This window comes from Esox lucius, chromosome 3 (assembly GCF_011004845.1).
Source record: "Esox lucius isolate fEsoLuc1 chromosome 3, fEsoLuc1.pri, whole genome shotgun sequence".
Classification (NCBI taxonomy): domain Eukaryota; kingdom Metazoa; phylum Chordata; class Actinopteri; order Esociformes; family Esocidae; genus Esox; species Esox lucius.
This window is the reverse complement of record NC_047571.1, coordinates 27,842,713-27,863,255: the sequence shown is the minus strand read 5'-3', so window position 1 is coordinate 27,863,255 and position 20,543 is coordinate 27,842,713. Positions and strand designations below refer to the sequence as shown.

The 20,543-nt window shown below is 44.1% G+C and overlaps 1 protein-coding gene across 2 annotated transcripts in view; it reads left to right on the top strand.

Moving 5' to 3' along the window:
- The window catches only part of clstn2 (calsyntenin 2), a 166,418-nt gene that overhangs the window by 135,179 nt on the left and 10,696 nt on the right, over positions 1-20,543 (top strand). For both annotated transcript variants that reach the window (XM_010888625.5, XM_020045473.3), the window contains exons 9-10: positions 16,135-16,297; positions 20,131-20,297. In XM_010888625.5, the coding sequence (XP_010886927.2) occupies positions 16,135-16,297; positions 20,131-20,297 (330 nt within the window). The remainder of the gene's footprint in view (positions 1-16,134; positions 16,298-20,130; positions 20,298-20,543) is intronic.

Genomic DNA, 20,543 nt, shown 5'->3' with positions numbered 1-20,543 from the left:
ATTTTGTTGGAATCGGGTCTAGCTGACAGTTTGTGGGTTTAGAACTCATTACAAATTTTATGAATGTGTCGAGCGATACAGGATCAAAAAATTAAAGTGTCCCAATTGACACCTGGTCAGGGAGGTTCAGGACATTCTCAGGACAACAGAGATTTTGGGGACTATAACTATTTAAGGAGTCAGTTATTTGTTTTCTAATTGCGATGATCTTTTCATCAAAGTAGTTCATGTATTCATTACAGCTAAAGTGAAGACTCGCTTCACTTGTTGAGTGTTGCTTTTTTGTTAACTTTGCAACTGTATCAAAGAGACATTTTGGATTGTTTTTGTTCACCTCAATCAGGTTGGAAAAATAAGCTGATCGAGCAGATGTGAGTGCTTTTCGGTATTGTAGTGTACTGTCTATCCAGGCTAGTCTGAATACTTCCAACTTGAATATGCTAAGTCATTCATTCTGCTTTTCAGTCCCTGCATCACAAAGGGACGTCGTTGAGCTGTAAGTGTAGTTCTTCAACACATGAATGTTCTTTTATTAATTCATTTCTTAATTTATTTATTTTTAGGAATTTGAATGCTGTCTTTGACAAGAGTGTGAGGCCAGATAGAGGAGAGTGTTTTTGCTGAGCGCGTGATTCAAACCCATATTGCAGCAGTACATGACCACCGGAAACAGTGACAAAGACCACTGAACAACTCAATATGTCAATGTTCAGTTGACGATATGTTATGCGTCATAATTGCCTTCTTGATCCCGTCCACCCATTCACCCCTCCCCACAGATATAATTAACAGCATGGGACTGAGTCAGGACATATAGGAGTTCAATTCAACACTCATGTTTAAGTCCATGAAGGGAACAAAAGCACACTTTGGGATAACAGAGAGATTGTTGGAATGCAACCATTAACTTCCATTATTACATTGACCAGAGGGATCACACTGGTTCCACAGAGGGCCGAGTGGATGCAGGTTTTTGGTTTTCCGTTCAACTGGTGCCCGACTGAGACCAAAGAGAACCAGGTGAAGTACGATCTTAACTAACTAGTGATTTAATTAACAATCAATCAAGCACGACCAATCAAGTTGAGAGCAAAAACCAGCAGACACTCGGGCCTCCGTGGAACCAGTTCGACACAACTGATATACAGTAGATCATGTACAGAAGGATGGCAGACAAAAGGAAAACCCAGAATAAATGAGTGGAGGAACCTAACAAATGCCTGTCTACAGGTAGTGTTGCACGATACAATTAAACAACCAAAATTGTATCATGCTCTGTGGCACGTATCTAAAAATGCCGAGCAGGCCCGTATCTAAAAATGCCGAGCAGGCCCGTTTGACCTCGACTTTGGATTAAGGTGGCAAGAGCGAACAGTTCATTTGAAATAGGGTTCCTTATTGGGGCACTGATGGCAGTGAATGTTGTTCCATCCCTCCAGTAAAGTTCCAGAGATTCGTAGAATCCACGCCGATGCAGGTTGTAGCTGCTCTAATGGTGACCCAGCACCTTAATGTGACACGCCATGTTGGTCTTTCATTTGTCACCCATCTTTTTTGTGTATACCAGTGGATGAAAGATTTTGTAACTATGTCGACTGTCTCAGTACTTTCCCCACAGCACTCTCCTGCCAGTGTTGTTCCAGTATAAATACAGTGATGTTGGATCCTTCTCAAACAAGCCAACAGCTCGACAGTCACATTGTTCGAAAACCTGCGAACAACAACAGAACACTCTCTCTAACAAAATAATTGATATGGCCGAAGTGTCACGGCTAAGGGTTGTTCTTCAAGTCGGCGTGACAGGGCCTGGACACAGACCTCATTCAGGGATGTTGGGCACAACACAAGCCCTCAAGAACACATATCACTACTGTGAACTAGCTAACATGTTTCAAATCCCCTTGGTATATGTCCTCACGTGACATGGCGTTTGGCCAATCGGCGTTCAGCACTGATGTCACCCAGTTATTAATCTGTGACATTAACTGATCACGTCTTCTGCTGGCGCAACCGCTGAGACGATGTGTGATAAGTCAATGGAATATCTTGGATCACTGTCTCTCTCCCATTATCCGACTTGGTAATTGTGTCGATGTGTATCTAATCTAATCTTTTAGCTGTTGGACACGCTGTATAATACGCGCATACAGAAACGATTAAGAAAAACACAGTAATTAAGGAAAGGTCTCTGGAGTTATTGCATACTAAGTAGATTATGATTGTGGAACGTGTGTGTGTGTGTGGGGGACGGTGTGTGAGGTGTGTGTGCTTCCTGTGCATGTACATGTGTGGGTGCGTGGGTATCCCGTCTTCTAGAGACGTTCGACACACATAACATCACACATCAGTGGTCCATTACACTGTCTCCCTGTAATGGCTCTGCGTCAGGGAGTTGTTTGCTGTAGGTCAAAAGAGGGAACATTATCTTTCTCCAAGCCAATGTTCTCTCCTCCTGTCAGGCTGCTATGACTAAGAGACGGTCGTCCCGGTAACAGACTCAGCTGCTCCGGTAAACAATCTCTCAAGTAAGCACAAAGAAAAAGGCTACACAAACACACCCGCAAACACACACACACACATACACACAAAAAGACTACACAAACACAACCGCAAACACACACACACACACACAAAAAGGCTTCACAAACACACCCGCAAACACACACACACAAAAAGACTACACAAACACACCCGCAAACACACACACAAAAATCATCTGTCGGGGCCAACAGCCGACCGGCGGAGTATGGGGAGGAGGCTACAGTACTGGCAAACTGTGGTTGTTTGTGTGCGTGTGTTTGTATGTGTATGTGTGTTTGTTTGTGGGTGTATGTATACATGTGTTTGTTGGTGAATGTGTGTGTGTGTGTGTGTGCATATTTTCCTTTGATATCTCTGTGTTTCTAGTTGCCGACAGTAAACAGAATACGGTGTCCTTGATCATCTGTGACCACGGGAAGAGACGTCGCCAGTCCCTGTCTTAGCTCCAAAATGGCTGACAGGGTTTCTTTCTTGCCAGTCATTCTGAACATGTATTTTAGTCCAGCAGTGGCGTGGTTCGCATCGTAGTACAGTACAGTTGGAAATGCAGCCTGTGTTTACCCAACGTTCTGTCGGACAGCAGGCAGGTCCTCCATAGTGACAGCCTGGTTTAACGGTGGCTTCTGCAGTATGTTAAGTGCCACAGTGGAAGTGTCTCTTGGTGTGTGTGTGTGTGTGTGTATGTGAGAGAAAGTAATCCCATTAAACACACATATGACCCACCTGACAGTACCTCTGGCCCTGGGTACTGTATGAAAACAACCACTAATAATGTTCCCCGAATCCGAATAACATTGCGTTTCTCATGGTGTAGTGGTGTGGCGATGCTGGAGAACGTGTAGGGAATGAACACAAACTGGGCTAAAAAGTTGACATGAATCAGTATCCAAATTCACTCAGTGGTGAGCAGATTAGACAGCGGGATGTGAGTGGCACGAATATATTCCGTACATTAATTTACGGTTGATGTGCGCATGTACGGCTCCATCTACATGGTGCATTAGTTTATTTAGAAGTAGGGAGACGAGCAGAGCTTTAGGAGTAGCTTCGAGCAGCAGTTAATTTAAACGGTTAAACTAATGATCTGCTGTGATCTTGCCTGTATGGTTAGAACCATGTAGGACCCTGATGGAGGGCAGGTTGCTCACTGTCAACCCCTGCAGAGGATAAGCCCAGACCAGACGAACCACATCAGGACAGACTGGGAGGTTTTGGTAGTCTTTCAGCTGCCATCAGCGGTACATTGCCTGGTGATCCTTGTGATGTCGTCTTCCTGCAAGGGATTATGAGGGATGATGGTCCCTAGGAATTTTTTGTTATTTTGACTGTGTTCTCTACCAGGACGTTTTGTCTGTGTTCAGTAACTGGTGTTTTTGACTGTGTTCTGTACCAAGTTGTTTTGTGTGTTCAGCACCAGGTTGTTTTGTCTATGTTTAGTACCAGCTTGTTATGACTGTTCAGAACCAGGGGTTTTTGACCGTGTTCTGTACCAGCTCATTTTGACTGCATTCAGGACCAGGTTTTTTCATCTGTGTTCAATATTAGGGTTTGTTTTGACTATGTTCAGAACCAGGTGTTTTTGTCTGTGTTCTATACCAGGTCGTTTTGTCTGTATTCAGCATCAGGTTGTTTTGTTTGTGTTCAGTACCAGGTTGTTTTGACTCTGTTCAGTACCAGCTCATTTTGACTGTGTTCAGTACCAGGTTGTTTTGACTGTGTTCAGTACCAGGTTGTTTTGACTGTGTTCAGAACCAGGTTGTTTCGACCAGGCCGCCAGCTGGTCAACCTCTCCAAGGTACTTGGGTAGAGGTACAGTTGGTTTATGTACAGCAGGGATGGTCAGCTTGGTTGAGGTACAGTTGGTTTAGGTACAGCAGGGATGGTCAGCTTGGTTGAGGTACAGTTGGTTTAGGTACAGCAGGGCTGGTCAGCTTGGTTGAGGTACTGTTGTGTACAGCAGGGCTGGTCAGCTTGGTTGCTGGGGGCCCGTAACACTTCTGTTTCTGCCTGGTGTTTCAGATCTGAATCAGTGTGTCATTAGAAGGAGAGCATAAAAACCCAGAAGTGTTTTGGCCTCCCGCGACCGGCGTTGATCAGGAAGGTGAACACTTTTAATGACAGGAGGGTTGGATGAGAGTAATTGAGATGCCTTTTTAGAAAGTGAATGCAGAGACGGAGGAAGGAGATCTATTGTGATGATTCCAGGTTGATAATAAGGAGATGGAGATTGGAGGGAGAGATCTGCCACAGCTGAACCCTCCATGTTCCATCAGCGCTGAGATGACAACAGACGGCTTCCGCTGCAACTCCATTTAGCCTTATTGATTTTGCAATTTTCCCCCACTCTTTTCTGTGAGCGAGAGAAAGACAGACAGAGAAGAAGAAAGTGCTATTCCTGCGGGTTTCGTTTTCTGCATCGATGGAACAGAAAAACAGGCACACACGAGTGATACACGCACATACACACACACACACACACACACATACACACACACACACACACACATACACACACACACACATACACACACACACACACACATACACACACATACTACACGAACACATACTTCACACTCACACACACACACAAACACACATGCTACACACACAAAAACCCTTTTCCTTTGCTTTCCCTCCCTACCTCTTCGGGTTAATGGACTTAGCAATACCGGCATCTATTACTCACTCCCAGAACCCAGAAAGGCTATCAGCAGCTCGCAGCAGCCCCAGGTCCTTTAGTCCTCAATGAACACCACCTAACACACATTAAACACCATAACCCACACTGAACACCACCTAACACGCACACACTGAACACCACCCATATCACACTGAACACATATTAATACACACTGTACACCACCTAATACACTGAACACAAATTAATACACACTGTACACCACCTAACACACTGAACACAATTTAATATACACTGTACACCACCTAACACACTGAACACGACTTAATACACACTGTACACCACCTAACACACTGAACACGACTTAATACACACTGTACACCACCTAACACACTGAACACAACTTAATAAACAACGAACACCACCTAATGTTAATATCAGTGAACTGGAGTGAAACTGAACACTACCTAACACACTGAACACTACCGAAGACAGACGGAAGACAGCCATAGTTGAATGGTCACAAGGACGTACCAACAGTGTCTTACATCTCTGCTGTGTTTGAATGGTCACAAGGACATATTAACACCAGCAGCTTAACAAAGAGCCAGAGCACCGATGGAGTGGTTTGGATGTAAACCCATACAAATGAGCTTTTATATATTCACCAGGAGAAGGAATCTATAACAACCAGAAGCAATGAATCAAGCACACTGACAGGCCAGATATTCATTTCACAGAATTGTGAGATGTCACACGAGGTCGATGGCAAAATATTTGTCCACATCGGCAGGGTCAACACATCGATGAGCATTCCCAAGGTAATCGCATACACTCGCATAACACAACTGACACATCTTAGCGCACATCCTGAAAAGAGGGCTCGTGATTAACATCTCCTGATTCGACCAATCACATCGGCTGATGTTAAGCTCTATTCGTCTGCGGTCGCTGTCGCAGCTGCAGAAAGTGACCCTGGGAGCTTTTCAGTCCTACAGCCATTGTGTGCTTATCTGTTGGAAACCACCGCGCTGAGTTCAGTGTGATAGCCCATGTCGTTTCTGGGTTTCTGGGGGAGTCTGACCAAGCTCTGATCTCCATGTTCTGCTGTAGATCAGTGGCAGCTGGGTGAGAAAGGAAGGAGAGGCGTGAAACACCTGTCCCAGGTCTGAGTTGGTCCCCGATCACAGGAACATAATGAAAACCCGAACCGTAGCTGAGAACCACTGAGTTTGAACGGGGAGTCTGTCCAAGTGGTTGCCTAGGCTAGATGTAGTTATCTTGTGACGAAACGTTCAAAACCCAGGGTTTTCGGTGTGCAGTTATTTATATGTCATTTTCAATAACGTTTCCAGCAGAATAGGGCTTGGTGGAACATGATTATATAATTATTCATTGTGGCGTTGTAATCTAGCTAGGATCATTGTATCACCAACCAATGTAATCCCAGGTCATCTGGCTTTCTTGCTTTACTTTCAAACTCGCACTGTTGTTTTGAATGCTGTAGCCTATTGATGTGCTACATAAATTTAGCAAGGAAGAGCAAGATTGCTTTTCCCTTGTATAGGCTTCAAGTGAAGTAAAATAACTATCCAGTAAGCTTTTGTAGTGTAAGAATAGCAAGAGAACATTTAAGTCTAAATAAAGATCTCATGCATATTTATGCATTTTTCAAAACTTGATAATAACACTGTGAATATATATATGTAGTGTTGATTTTTAAGTGAGTACCAAAATGTTGTCTGTAGCAAGTGTGACTGGCCTCCCCCCATTTTAGGGAACCAAATGTAAATATAAATTATAATAATCTTAAAGAAAGTCATAATGTACTTCATCCTTTGCGTTCAATAACTGTCTCAAGTCTGTGACCCATAGACATCACCTGAGGCTGGGTTTCTTCCCCGGTGATGCTCTGCCAGGCCTGTAATTAAACCACCTTTAGTTCCTGTTTGTTTCTCGGTATATTTGCCTTCAGTCCTGTCTTTAGTCAAACGTGTTTTCATTTGGATTCAGGTAGGATGATTGACTTAACCAGTCAACATTCAAATTTTGGCCCTGAATGTTTGGGTTCATTGCCCTGCCGTACCAGTGAAATCTGAGGGATTTGGTTGTACTTCTCATATGTCCACAGTAGCTTTTTTTATTAGGGTTATTAGGGTTATTTCAGGTATTTTTAGGCCATGCTCTTTAGGAATCATTTGAAATCCAACGGGCTGGAATGCAAAGCAAAAACAACAAAACTTGTGTCACTCTTTAAATACTAATGGACTGTACAGTAATTTGTTTTTCAGGGGGGCATTGAAGGCCATTTATTAAAGCATCACCCAGTCCAGTCTGTTCTATTGGATATGGTTTTTATTTTCAGTTATTCTGTGACTCACAAGTTATCCATTTATTAGTAGCGCCAGTAGGTTTCTTGAAACACTTCCTGGCTGTCTTTTTTGAAACCCTTTCATGCTGTCCTCCTCAAAACAAAACCTACAACAGAGTTCAGTTCCAACTTAATAGGGCCATCCATAGTGGATGCTTTCTGAAGCTCCTGTTTCCACAGTGTTAGGTAGATTTGATGTCACCTTCTCCAAACTCTCTGAGAAGCACACACAGTAAAATAGTATGAGAGTATAGAATAGACAAAAACATCAGAGGAATCTCAGTGCTTGGCAGACTTATTGACTCTCCGCCTCTTCCTCCCTCTCTTCCTCTGTATTCCTTCATCTCATCCTCTTCCTCTCTCTCTTCCTCTGCCTCGCTCCTTCCCTCTCCCTCCCTCTCCCTCCCTCTCCCTCCCTCTCCCTCCCTCCCTCTCCCTTCCTCAGTTTTCTGATAATAGCCAATTCCTGATGTACCTAAAGTCCTTAAAGCCATGAAATAATCATGAATACTAAATTATTAAGACCTACTACAGCTCTATCTCTACATTAACAGGACCGATTTCACTCATCTGCCAACAACAGGGAGAGATGAGAGGGATGGACAGATCAGAGAGAGAGATGAAGAAGTCATAGAGAGATGGGCAGATAGAGAAAATGGAGATAAAGAGAGGGTGGGAGGAAAGAGTAATGGAGAGAGATTTATTATATTCTCTCTCGTTCCTTTCCAGGGACTCTCATGCCTTTCCTTGTTTTAAAAATAAACTCTGAGCTACCTGTATATCAAAAGTAATTACACGTTATATTTTACAGTCACTTCTTTTATTAAAACGAGACGTGCATCTTTAAATCCCATCCCTCCTACTACGGCGCTCCGTGCCGCTGTGGTTCCGTAGTGTATTGATAGACAACCTTCTCTACCTGTGCAGCGTGGAACCCAATCACCTCCGTGCCACCGCTCTGCCGTGTAATGGACTGGAATTAATAATGCAGGATTACACCAGCGGGTCACGCCCTGCAGGGGAGGAGACGACTTATAGGGCTCTTTCTCACTCTCTTTCCCTTACACAGCCTCATTCACAGCCAAGAAGGGACTGGAAATGCTGTACATTGTAACAAAAAAGAGTGCTTTTCATGTCAGTTAGCCAGCAAGTCTTTCAGTCAGGATTGGAGAATAGGATTGGACAACCACACCGGGACAAAAGACAGGTCGGCACGCCGCAACGTGGCAATCTCGGGCCGTTTCTTGGTAGTCAGAGTCGTTCAAATATGTTGGTCCGCAGTCACAAAGTGTGATAGGCCACCCCTCCCACACGCGTTGAGTGAGCCCCTCCCACACACGTTAAGTAAGCCCCTCCCACACGCGTTGAGTGAGCCCGTCCCACGGAGATGTAGAATCCCTCGAGCTCCGGCCCCTGAGAGCCGGCTGCCGTGGTGAGCAACGCTGGCCCTCAGGGGGTCAACCATAGGGGTCATTCTGAATGCCCGGGCCCCAGCCTGACACAGCCTCCACGGGCTCATCTGACCGGTGTGATGCCGGTTCTGTTGTTCAGCCGGGTCAACTGGTGCCGAGGCGTGCAGCGCCATACTGAGCAGGCTGGCGCGCCACGGGGCTAGCGCAGGAGTGCTGCCTGACTCATTACGGTCCTGTTTTGTTGTCTTATTACATTGTTCAGGGGCACAAGGAGACGAACGCAGAAGCCTGTTTTGGAGAGATACTCACACAGAGACACATTGAGAATACCTGCACATATTATCTCTCTCTCTCCTAACATACACACACGCACACACACACACCTTTAGCCCAGAGGAATGCCACAGTAGCTCCGACCGCTGGCTGGGATTATTGACATACTGATGACTCTGCGGTGATGTGTGAAGGCTGCTGCCTCCCCTGCTGATGGATCTCCGTACGGTGTGCTGAGAATATGAAGCCCTGAATTAACCTGGGCCGGCGAGGGCGGTGAAGAAGCCAACCAGACACGTAGAGATGGGCCACTCAGTATCGCCCGTCCGTAGAGTTTGGCGGTCCGTCCCGCGCAGAGCTAGCGTATTTCCCAGCATGCAATGTAGCGGTTTCCAAACCCACCTGGCCACAAAATGTGGTCGCCATTCAGGTGTGTGTCACAAGGGAACTAGTTTACATATCAACAGTACTGCCACTGTCAGTATTTGATCACTTTGACAAATTGCAACTTTCAGCGCATTTCTGGGAGCATGAATCCATGCTGGAAGTATAGATATGACAGGATGGTACTCAAATGGAATTGAATTACACGCGTTTCAACATAAATGGAACTTCCTTTTCAGTTCAAATAGATGCACCCATTTCAATCATTACATTGGAATTTCTAGTGTCTCCCTGAGCTGTGGTGGGTTGTTTTAAGGTCCCGTTGAGCCCCATCCTAATATACGATGAGGACGTGTCACGTTTTAGGTGCTGTTCCTTCCAGGCTGGGGCTCAACATTAGTTCTGGAATAAAGGTGCCCGATGATCGCTTACAGTCCTACTGAAACCAAATGCCCTCAGAGAAAAATCGCACCATCAACTGATGTCCAATTCTGGACAAATGAACCCAACATCACTCCTTTGGCCCAAAACTCCATTGTTTTGTATTACATTCCCTGCTGCAGAAATGTAATAACCCAGGAAGTACAGAAAATTGGACTCCCATCATTTGACACGACAGTACACCATTTTGTAGTTTACACCCCACCCTTGATTACTCACCTTACCGGGGAAAAGGAAATGGCCTAATAGAGTGTTACGGCGTTTTTTTCGTTCCCCCGAAGGGACGTGGTCGTTTAGGAGTGGGCCATAAGAGAGCGTGACAGTGGGGGTCGCCCTGGCCCCCGTTTCTTCTCGACACCATCAGTCCACTTCCTGCAGCCAGTCAATCTCATGCTTCAATAGGCTGTGTTGTGTCCCTTTGTATTGGAGGCTATGTAGCATGGACTCCTTATCTGTGAGAAGGTGGAGAGAAAGAAGCGCCAGGAGAAGGAAGGGTGAATAGAGAGTGAGGAAGAGAGAGAGAGAGAGAGAGAGAGAGAGAGAGAGTGCGCGCTGTCACTCCTTTCACCCTCATCTGTTCCATCAGCATGCAATAATGATGTCACAGGAAGTTTGTCAACCATGTAGGACAGTAATCCCCTTTCACTAGTGAGTCATGGAAATTGAATCATTTGAATGGTTAGAACAAAAACGCTGATCAGTCAGGATGGTTTCATACAGTCCATAGTTATTGGCGGCACTGGCACAATGTTCCTATTGTTTGCTGAACACCGTTAAACCTCTGTCCACACGGGGCTGGAGAGACTGTCAGTGGAACGCCATCTAACAGATGCGTATGGATAGTGTTGGATTCAACTGCCTTGTGAACTTGTGTGTGCCAATAGTAAACCTTAATAATAAAAACATAGTGAGAGTGGTTTTAATAGAACAAATTGATTGGCAAATGTGACTGATAGACACTGATTTACAATGCAACCAAAACATACCCAGACAACCTCAGCACAATACTTGAGTTAAACAGCGATTGTTTGTGCTTCTGCTTCAGTTAACTAAGGAACCGTCTACGGTTTCTCTAACCAATAGGGCATACTGTTTTTCTCTAACATTCGCAGGGAAGTTGTGGCCGACGCTAGACATAATTCAAATGTCGACTGTCAATGTTGTTCCTATGATCGGAAAACAAGAGGCTAATTTATTTATTCAGGAAGACATACTGAGAACATTTAAAACAATAACACAAAGGCTCTAAATAAAACCCCATAAGAACAATTTAAAACAATACAAAGGAAAAGGCTTAAAACCAGTATGTTCATCTAGAGAACATTTTCTTTTTTTATTCTGTTTTTTCAGCATTAAAAAGTCATTTTTCCTTTTACTATAATTTATATTTAACTTCAATGATTGAAGTTAGATGTGCTGGTCGGTTCTGCTGGAGGGCTTTACAGATAAACATATTTAAGGATAAATACTCGTATTTCTATTCAGGAGTATTGTAGACATCCTCCCGCTCAGATGAACCAATTATTAGCTATAAATGTTAATATTTGTTTTGTTTCTTGCGTCTGGGGGATGGGGGGTCTGCCTTAGGGCTCAAAATGCCTCTTATGCCTTATGAGAGAAAATAAACATGTCAGTGTTCATCCTGAACATAGCATTCCTCTGAACACACCAGAGAAACTCAACATGATTGAGGCAGACACTGATTTGCACACTATCTGCTCTTCATTTTCACGCTTGTCTTCTGTTTGATCTGAAGGTCAAGTTACAATCTGATGACGGATTAACAGTGGAACCAGAGTGAAAACAGATGTCAAATGTCACTGCTGTTTATTTCACAGTGTGTGTGTGTGTGTGTGTTTGTTGTGTATGTGTGTGTGTTTGTGTGTGTGTGTGTGTGAGCGCGCGCTCATGTTCTACTATACTTCTGAGGTCCAGATGTCCTCATATATATAGTAAGCCATTGTAAATCATGATTAGTGAGGACATTTTGCTGGTCCTGACTTACATAAATTGCTTTTTAGGCTTGGGGCTAAAGTTAGGGTTGGGGTTTTAATGGGATTTTAGGGGTTATGGTTAGGGTCAGGATCAGAGTTAAAGTTAGGGTTAGGGGTTATAAGAGGAATTTATAATGGGAATCAATTGTGATGCCAAAAAAGTTCTCACAAGTATAATAAAACAAGCGTGCGTGTGTGTGAGATTGTTTGTGTGTGAGTGACAGGGCTTGGTTTTGTGTGTTTTTGTGAGTTTATTAGAGATTGTTTTTTGTGTGTGAGAGAGAATAGTGTGTGTTTTTGTGTATGTGTGACAGTGCTTGTTTGTGTGTGTGTGTGACTTCTTGGATGCATCTGTGTATGAGTGACAGTGCTTGGTTGTGTGTGTGTGTGTGTGTGTGTGTGTGTGTGTGTGTGTGTGTGTGTGTGTGTGTGTGTGTGTGTGTGTGTGTGTGAAAGTGCTTGGTTGTATTTGTTTGTAACTTGCTGACATCCCCTCCTGTCATGCTAAGATTAATGCCTTGTGCGTTTTTCATTACAAGGCGCATGTTCTGTAAGCTGGTGAAAAATTATGCGTTCACCCTTCTGGAACAGCCACATAACCACTGCTTTAGGGACATCTGTTGTGTTGTGAAGGAGGCAGTGACGATGAACTCAGCCTGCAGACCTCATTGTCACCTACAACACCCAAACGGAAGTGGCATCTCATTAGAGGAACGGCACGGCGCGATGAGGGGGATTTGATACTCAATACTGACTCAACACATAGAACAAATAAATACGTTCCTGAATGATCTTCGGCGTGGTTCTCAAATGTAAGCCTGGAGGGAACCCCAAACCTAGATGATTTTCAAGGGGCACTTTTAAAAGTACACTAATCCGTTTCAAGGGTAGCATTTTATGAAAACTGTGAAGAAGCCCTTATTGGTTTATTGAGAAGCCCTTTAAAAGCTTTTAAGATCTTATAGGGTTCTCCTTCAGAATCCTCCTGGAAACTTTTCTTTTTAGAGTGTATTTTTTAATTCTCAGTCCATTTATAGAATATTCTGGAGTTATAATGAAAAGGCCCATCAGTATGTATCCTAGTCTCTCTGTGACATGAAGAGTCCCATCAGTATGTATCCTAGTCTCTCTGTGACATGAAGAGTCCCATCAGTATGTATCCTAGTCTTTCTGACATGAAAAGTCCCATCAGTATGTATCCTTGTCTCTCTGACATGAAAAGTCCCATCAGTATGTATCCTAGTCTCTCTGTGACATGAAGAGTCCCATCAGTATGTATCCTAGTCTCTCTCTGACATGGAGAGTCCCATCAGTATGTATCCTAGTCTCTCTGTGACATTAAAAGCCCCATCAGTATGTATCCTAGTCTCTCTGTTCTTACTGTGACAAAGGGACATATTTGCAATTTATCCCCAGATGCAAAATTTTGTAACTGATTTACCTAGAGCAGTGTTTCCCAACCCTGCTACTGGGCGCCCCCCTGCCCTGAATATTTTAGATCTCTCCCTGCCCTGTCACACCTGATTCAAATGATCAGCTTATTATCAAGTTCTTCATGAGCTACATCAGGTTTGTTAGGGCAGGGAGATATCTAAAACATGCAGGGCAGGGGGGCATCCAGGAGCAGGATTGAGAAACACTGCCCTAGAGGATATTTAAACAGGAGACCAGAACTAAAAGGCAACTGAAGTGGCAAGAGGAGAGGTAAGAAACATCAAGGAAAATAAGACATAGTGTTGTTTGCCTGGTGAACTTTGCACCTGGTACAAAAAATGCTTAGTAGTGAAGCTGTCCATTCACAGGCAGGTAGAGAGACGCTGGCTGCCTTGAGAGGTTGTCCGAGGCTCACTGGTAATCCACACCAGCCATGATATTGTAATACTTCAATGATGAAACCCTCAGAGCACTCTGGAGACATCTAGCAACAAACCGTTTGGCCATTATCTACCTTGATACAGTCCATTTAATAGACTTTAGCTCCCTCAAATTCTGATTAAGGTTAGTTTGGAATGGAATTGGTAGTTGAAAGATTACCCTTGCTCTGTGCTACTGATAATTTCTAAACCAACCGTAATGTAGAACTATTGGTACCACTTAAACCAGTCTTAAACCAGTAATCTCAGTAAAAAAGCTGCTAAATAGACACAACAAAAAAAAACTCCATGATAAACATGCATTTGTCTTTCTCTACCAGCACAGACGTTGCTCTGAGTTAGTATGTGATGTTTGCTCAGTAGTTAAACTGGGATTTGGGAGTGGTGGGAGAAGAGGATAAGGAGGTTTACATAATCCCTATTCATTTAGCGTCCCAGCTTATTATCTCTGTCGGCTTGGTGGCCTCAAGTTTTCTCCCCAAACCTCCCTCATATTAGAACTCAACCAGTCATGACCTTTGCATCTGAACGCAGATCACTTCATGAAACACTCTGGTTGGCCACACGTGCACATTTCACCGGTTAAATAATGCCAGCATCCAGACATCACACCACAGTTTTGACGAATGGAAGACTAGAAAAGAGGTCTGCAGATATTTGGTGGCGAGGATATCATTTGGCCGACTAAATATGCGTAACCATAGACTCTGTCGATCTTCCATCCAGGAAATCATTTAGGTTTCTTGTCGGACATGTTGCTTACCTCCCGTTTTCAAGGAAATTATGAAAAGAAAAAGTATGAAATATTCTTGTTCACTGTACACTGTAATCACTGCTCTACACTGTAGTGATTACCTGTAGTTTTCTTGGCCTTTCATTTTCATAGCTTGTGCTCTTCACAGGGACCGTGTGTAGATTGATGGCCCAACAAATATGATTCTAACCTCAGTCTAGAAAAAAACTGAATGTGGATAAAGTGAAGGCCTCTAAATTTGTTCCAGAGGCTCTGTAGGCTTCAATCCAGTGTTGATTTTCACATTGTGTTTTGGGAGTTTTCACAGGAATTTTCACTCTTGGGCCATCTTGTTCCCAGAAGCACCACAGCACCCATAGCCCCCAAGCCCCCACCTCACTGTAGCTTTAGCACTCATAGCCCTCACCTCACTGTAGCTTTAGCACCCATAGCCCCCACCTCACTGTAGCTTTAGCACCCATAGCCCCCGCCTCACTGTAGCTTTAGCACCCATAGCCCCCACCTCACTGTAGTTTTAGCACTCATAGTCCCCACCTCACTGTAGTTTTAGCACCCATAGTCCCCACCTCACTGTAGTTTTAGCACCCATAGTCCCCACCTCACTGTAGTTTTAGCACCCATAGTCCCCACCTCACTGTAGCTTTAGCACCCATAGCCCCCACCTCACTGTAGCTTTAGCACCCATAGGCCCCTCCTCGTTGTAGGCTCAGAATCCCAACGAGATTCATTAAGTCAGCTTTGTATTCTCTGCTATTCGCTCTAAAAATAAAATCCCCAATGCTAGTCACACTCCCGGAACAGGTGTGCGGCTCTCATGAAAAACGGTGTCCCATTGATATGTCTGTCTGCCACACCCCGGCGCCCCCACCCCCGTAAACACCCCCTGATCAAACATCTTTGCGTGGCTATGCCAGCAAACAACCTCTAGCCAGGGGGGACAGAACACTATTAGAAGAGCTAGGCTGGGTCAATGTCCCTTCGATTGGCTGGCGGAGGGCTGGATTTGATAGGCTTTGTTTCGGCCCCGGGGGAGTCCGAAGTGCCAAAGGTTTTGGAATGAGCTAGTGATCTGGGCTTGATGAAAATGACTTGACAGTCACAAATCCATCTCCCTTTAATGAGCAACTCATTACTGTTGCACTTCATTAATGATCCTGGGATAGAGAATACATGATCAAGAGAATAGTGGAATGAATCTGAATTAAGTGGAAATGTGTTTTTCAGTACCCAATGTGGGAGTGGGATGGAGAGACTGCCTCGTAGGAGTTTACGACAACTTGAACTCAGCCATATTAAAGATAGCATATTGTGAAATGGTACTAACTTTAATGATTGTTCATAAATCTTCTGGGGAGGTTTACCAGAAGATATTCTGGTCCAAAAAACCTAGATCTGCACAGCTTATTGTTAGGTTTAACTCAATGCTAACACTGTCCTTATGTCTTACAGATCTGTGATAAGGAGTGGCACTACTACGTGATCAATGTGGAGTTCCCAATGGTGACACTATTTGTGGACGGCATGACTTATGAACCCTATCTGGTGACCGATGACTGGCCCATCCACCCTTCATCAATCGATACACAGCTGACCGTGGGTGCCTGCTGGCAAGGTCAGTGTGTGTTCCAGTGTGATCTTAAATGTTCTCACTGTGTTATCCAGTGTGTGGACCAGTGTGTTATCCAGTGTGTGCTCCAGTGTGTGGACCAGTGCGTGGTACAGTGTGTGGACCAGAGCGTGCTCCAGTGTGTAGTCCAGTGTGTGGATCAAGGTGTGGTCCAGTGTGTGCTCCAGTGTGTGCTCCAGTGTGTGGATCAAGGTGTGGTCCAGTGTATGCTCCAGTGTGTGCTCCAGTGTGTGGTCCAGTGTGTGGTCCAGCTCTGGGGCTCTACTCATGCCGTATGGCATTACAGAACCTTTTAAGTTCAGTTTCCCACTTGGGGGCGAGGGGCTCTGTTTTGGTAAATGCTGCAAAACATCAGTTCAACTGGAAATTACCTTTACATTTATATTGGTCAAAGTGTTATATATTGGCGATCAGTGGAGGTAGCAGTAGAAGCACAGAATGTCTATTAAATTCAGACCTTTCATAAAGCAGAGCATTCCCCACAATACCAGAAAGTTCTGCATGCTGGCCTTGACAGAAAATGCCTGTGTTTGATTTAACATTTCACCCAACTCCCTGGGTCATTAACATGGGCGTTCCACTCGTCTAGTGATTAACACTCCCCCGCTTAGTGATGTTTTAAACATTATTGACATAAAAGTGGGCTGACGCTCGTAGCAGGAGCAGTGACTGGGTGGGGCGTGGGGCTTGTGTTTGGGGCCCCAAGGCTGTGAGTGATTCTTCTCCGAAATCGAAGCGGCTCAAGCTTGGAGACATCAAACATCAAAGGCAAGCTGTCAAATCTAGCCACATGAAAAGAGGGGGCTAACGATTACATTTGAATAAAGAGGCACTACTTAACATGGCTTTTATGATGGAGATAATAATTACATGGTGTTTGCTGGGTTGAGGAGTGGGACTGGAGATGGCGTGAGCTCCACCCTGAGGCTGCTGAGGTCCGATGTCACAGGCATTTCGGTGTCAGTCATTTCTTTTCATCTCGCTGCTGATTGCAGTTTTCTTTTCTCCCTCTTGTCCCCTTTTCCTTTCTGTGAATCTGTAATTGTGGGAGAAGTCCCTGAAGAAGGGATTAAGCCAGTCTGAATGGGGAACAAGTTCTCTGGCTATTACATTCCAATGAAGCTGTTCTAAGCTTCACTAAGCCGCAACTGATAACTTTGCAGACCATTAGTGAACAGGAATGTACCCCAACGGCCCAGCTCCCAATCAACAAGGTAACGACAAGACACATGAAGGCCCTAGAAATCATTTTGGCAGAAAGAGATTTGTGACTTTTTGTGACTGATTTGTGGCAATTATTTACATGCGGTCCGTATGAAACCTATAGGAAACAGAGTTAGAATGGCTATGGGCCTACCTCCGTGTCCTGACTCCTTTAAACTAGAACTAAACAACAACCTTCAATCTATTCTGTTTTAATACAGGAATTACAAACTGTCCGTAGAAATGTTTTGATGTGTATCTTTTTTATTGGATGTGCAAATACATTATGTATCCCTCAGACTAACACAGAGGCCCTAGCTACATGTGGAACGTTTGCGATTCCAGTCGAAAGTCCAAAACACCATTTCGCCATGTGCTTTATTCTACAACACTTCATTTACTCCCTGAGGATTAATGCACGGTATAATCTAATGCAAAATAGCTTGATAACATCATCGCCACCTTGGAAGGACAGAACAAGTCAAAACATATAGATATTTGGGTTTGGGTGGACATCAAGCAGATTTTTTTAATCGTATTGAGTTAAAGACCGTTGAAAACCTGTTAAAGAAGATGAGAATAGGCTTATCAACACTAGGCTTTTTTTTATCTGGAGGCCAGAGGAGAGCTGGTATGGTTTACTTGCAAGTCTATCTTAGACTACATTGACATTATTATTTATACTCAGGTCTCAACCATTAGACTATGGGCCATAGGATTTATCACCAACCAAAACCATCTGACAACCCTGTGAGCATTATACTGCCCATGGCTGGTCTTCTCTGAGTTTACGTTGGCTTAAACAATAGGATATTATGATATACAAAGGCCATTTTGGGAAAGTTTGGTCGGAACAGCTCTCTCTTGAAAAATATATTCATCTCAATGAGACAACCTGTATAAATAAAGGTTAAATAAAAAATACAAAAAGACTTCAGGAACACCCTAGGCCACAGATGAACTTTTATAAATGAAGTTGTAAAGAAAGGCACATAGAGTGCCCTTTGTCAACCCCATCAGTTTGTAGTGGGTCTAAATATTAACAAAATACAAAGCCTGTAAAATCATGCCAAGGCATCACTATGAAAGTAGTAAGACAGTTTTGTTTGTCAGCTCCCATCTGCTCTCGCCACTTCTAACGTGGTAACTTTCCTAGAGCTGTGTCATGGGCTTTTTCTTGATGGATATTTTACCAGATGTTGTAATGAACAGCATTCAAGTTCAAGTTATGAACATTTTGTTGAAGAATGTTGAAAGCAATTTTAACTTCTTTGACAGCCAGTGTCAAACTGCTGCCACTCGAGTAAAGAACAGAATCATCCGCATAATCTGCACATCCGCTGTCACCAATGTTGTTGATGGGAATAATAAACTACATGGGACCTAAAATGAAACCTTGTGGAACCCCTGACTTCAGCTCTGTGCTATCTAACTGGGTTTACATCTGCACATCCGCTGTCACCAATGTGGTTGATGGGAATAATAAACAACATGGGACCTAAAATCAAACCTTGTGGAACCCCTGACTTCAGCTCTGTGCTATCTAACTGGGCTATCTGCCTTTACACACTGGGTTTGACAGTTCACCAACCGCAGCAGAACAGGACCATGTATCCCGATGAATTTAAGTTTCTGCACCAGTACAATATGGCCCACAGTGTCGAAGGCCTCAGTGAAGTCTGTGAACAGAGCGACACAATGCAGTTTTCTATCTAAAGCCGAGTGAATATCATTTAAAACATCCAATGTTGCTGTTGCAGTGCTGTGGGCTTGACCACTGAAAGGGTTGCCTTGGTGGAGATTGACTTCCAGTTCTGTATTGTCTAGACCACAGGTGTCAAACCGGTTCCACGGAGGGCCGAGTGTCTGCAGGTTTTCGCTCTCACCTTGTACCTGATTGATTAATGAGTTCACTAATTGGTTAATTTCTACCCCCACCTGGTTGTTCAGGTCTGACCTGGGAACCAATTTAAAGGAAAACCCAAAGACCTGCAGACACTCGGCCCTCCGTGGAACCGGTTTGACACCCCTGGTCTAGACCGTAACACTTCTGATAAAGCTGACAATGTTAATATGGGGCAGCAGTTATTTAGTGGAGTGGAATCCCCTCCTTTAAATATAGGTAGGACAAATGCTGATTTTCACTACTGGGGAATTTCATTACAATCTACAGTGAGGTTAAAAATGTATGTTAATGGAGAGGCAAGGACATCTGCGGCTAATTGTAGCAGCTGAGGGTTTAGATCAGTCTACATTGAGGCCATGGGATGGTTTTACATCAATAGTTTTCAAGGTCCTACTCACCTCAGAGACAGAAAACGATGAGAAAGATTCTAGTGTACTGATAAAACATGAGCCCACTGCTCTTTCAGCAAAACACGTTATCCTCTATCCCTCCCTACAATCCAGTCAAGTAAAGAATACAAATATGTATATATTAAAACATTTCTTACAACATAATTACTTATTTGACTGTAAAATACAAATGTACAAAAGTATATTTCAGATTAGATGTATGCCACTAGTTGCTCTCACCAGCAATGTGCTGTCAGATCAAAACAGACGGAGCGTCATACGGACCAAAACCCTGATGTTCCACTCTTTCTTCTCCTCAGGTGGGGAGGTATATAGCCCAAGGTTCACGCAGTACTTCCGGGGGAGTCTGTCTGGCCTGACCATTCGGCCCGGGAAGATCGAGACACAGAAGGTTATCTCCTGTCTGCAGGCCTGTAAGGAAGGACTGGACATCAACTCTCTGGAGAGTCTTGGCAAGGACATCAAGGTGACAGCTTTCTCACACACTTACAGTAAATTAACTGCTATAATAGATGTGACACAGGGGTGTGAACCGTCAGGAGAAAAACCAGTGGGACCGGTGGAAATAAACTACGCATGGCTGTGTTTGTCTGCAGAGTCCTACTGACACCAGCCAGGCTGTGTTCGTCTGCAGAGTCCTACTGTCACCAGCCAGGCTGTGTTTGTCTGCAGAGTCCTACTGACACCAGTCAGGCTGTGTTTGTCTGCAGAG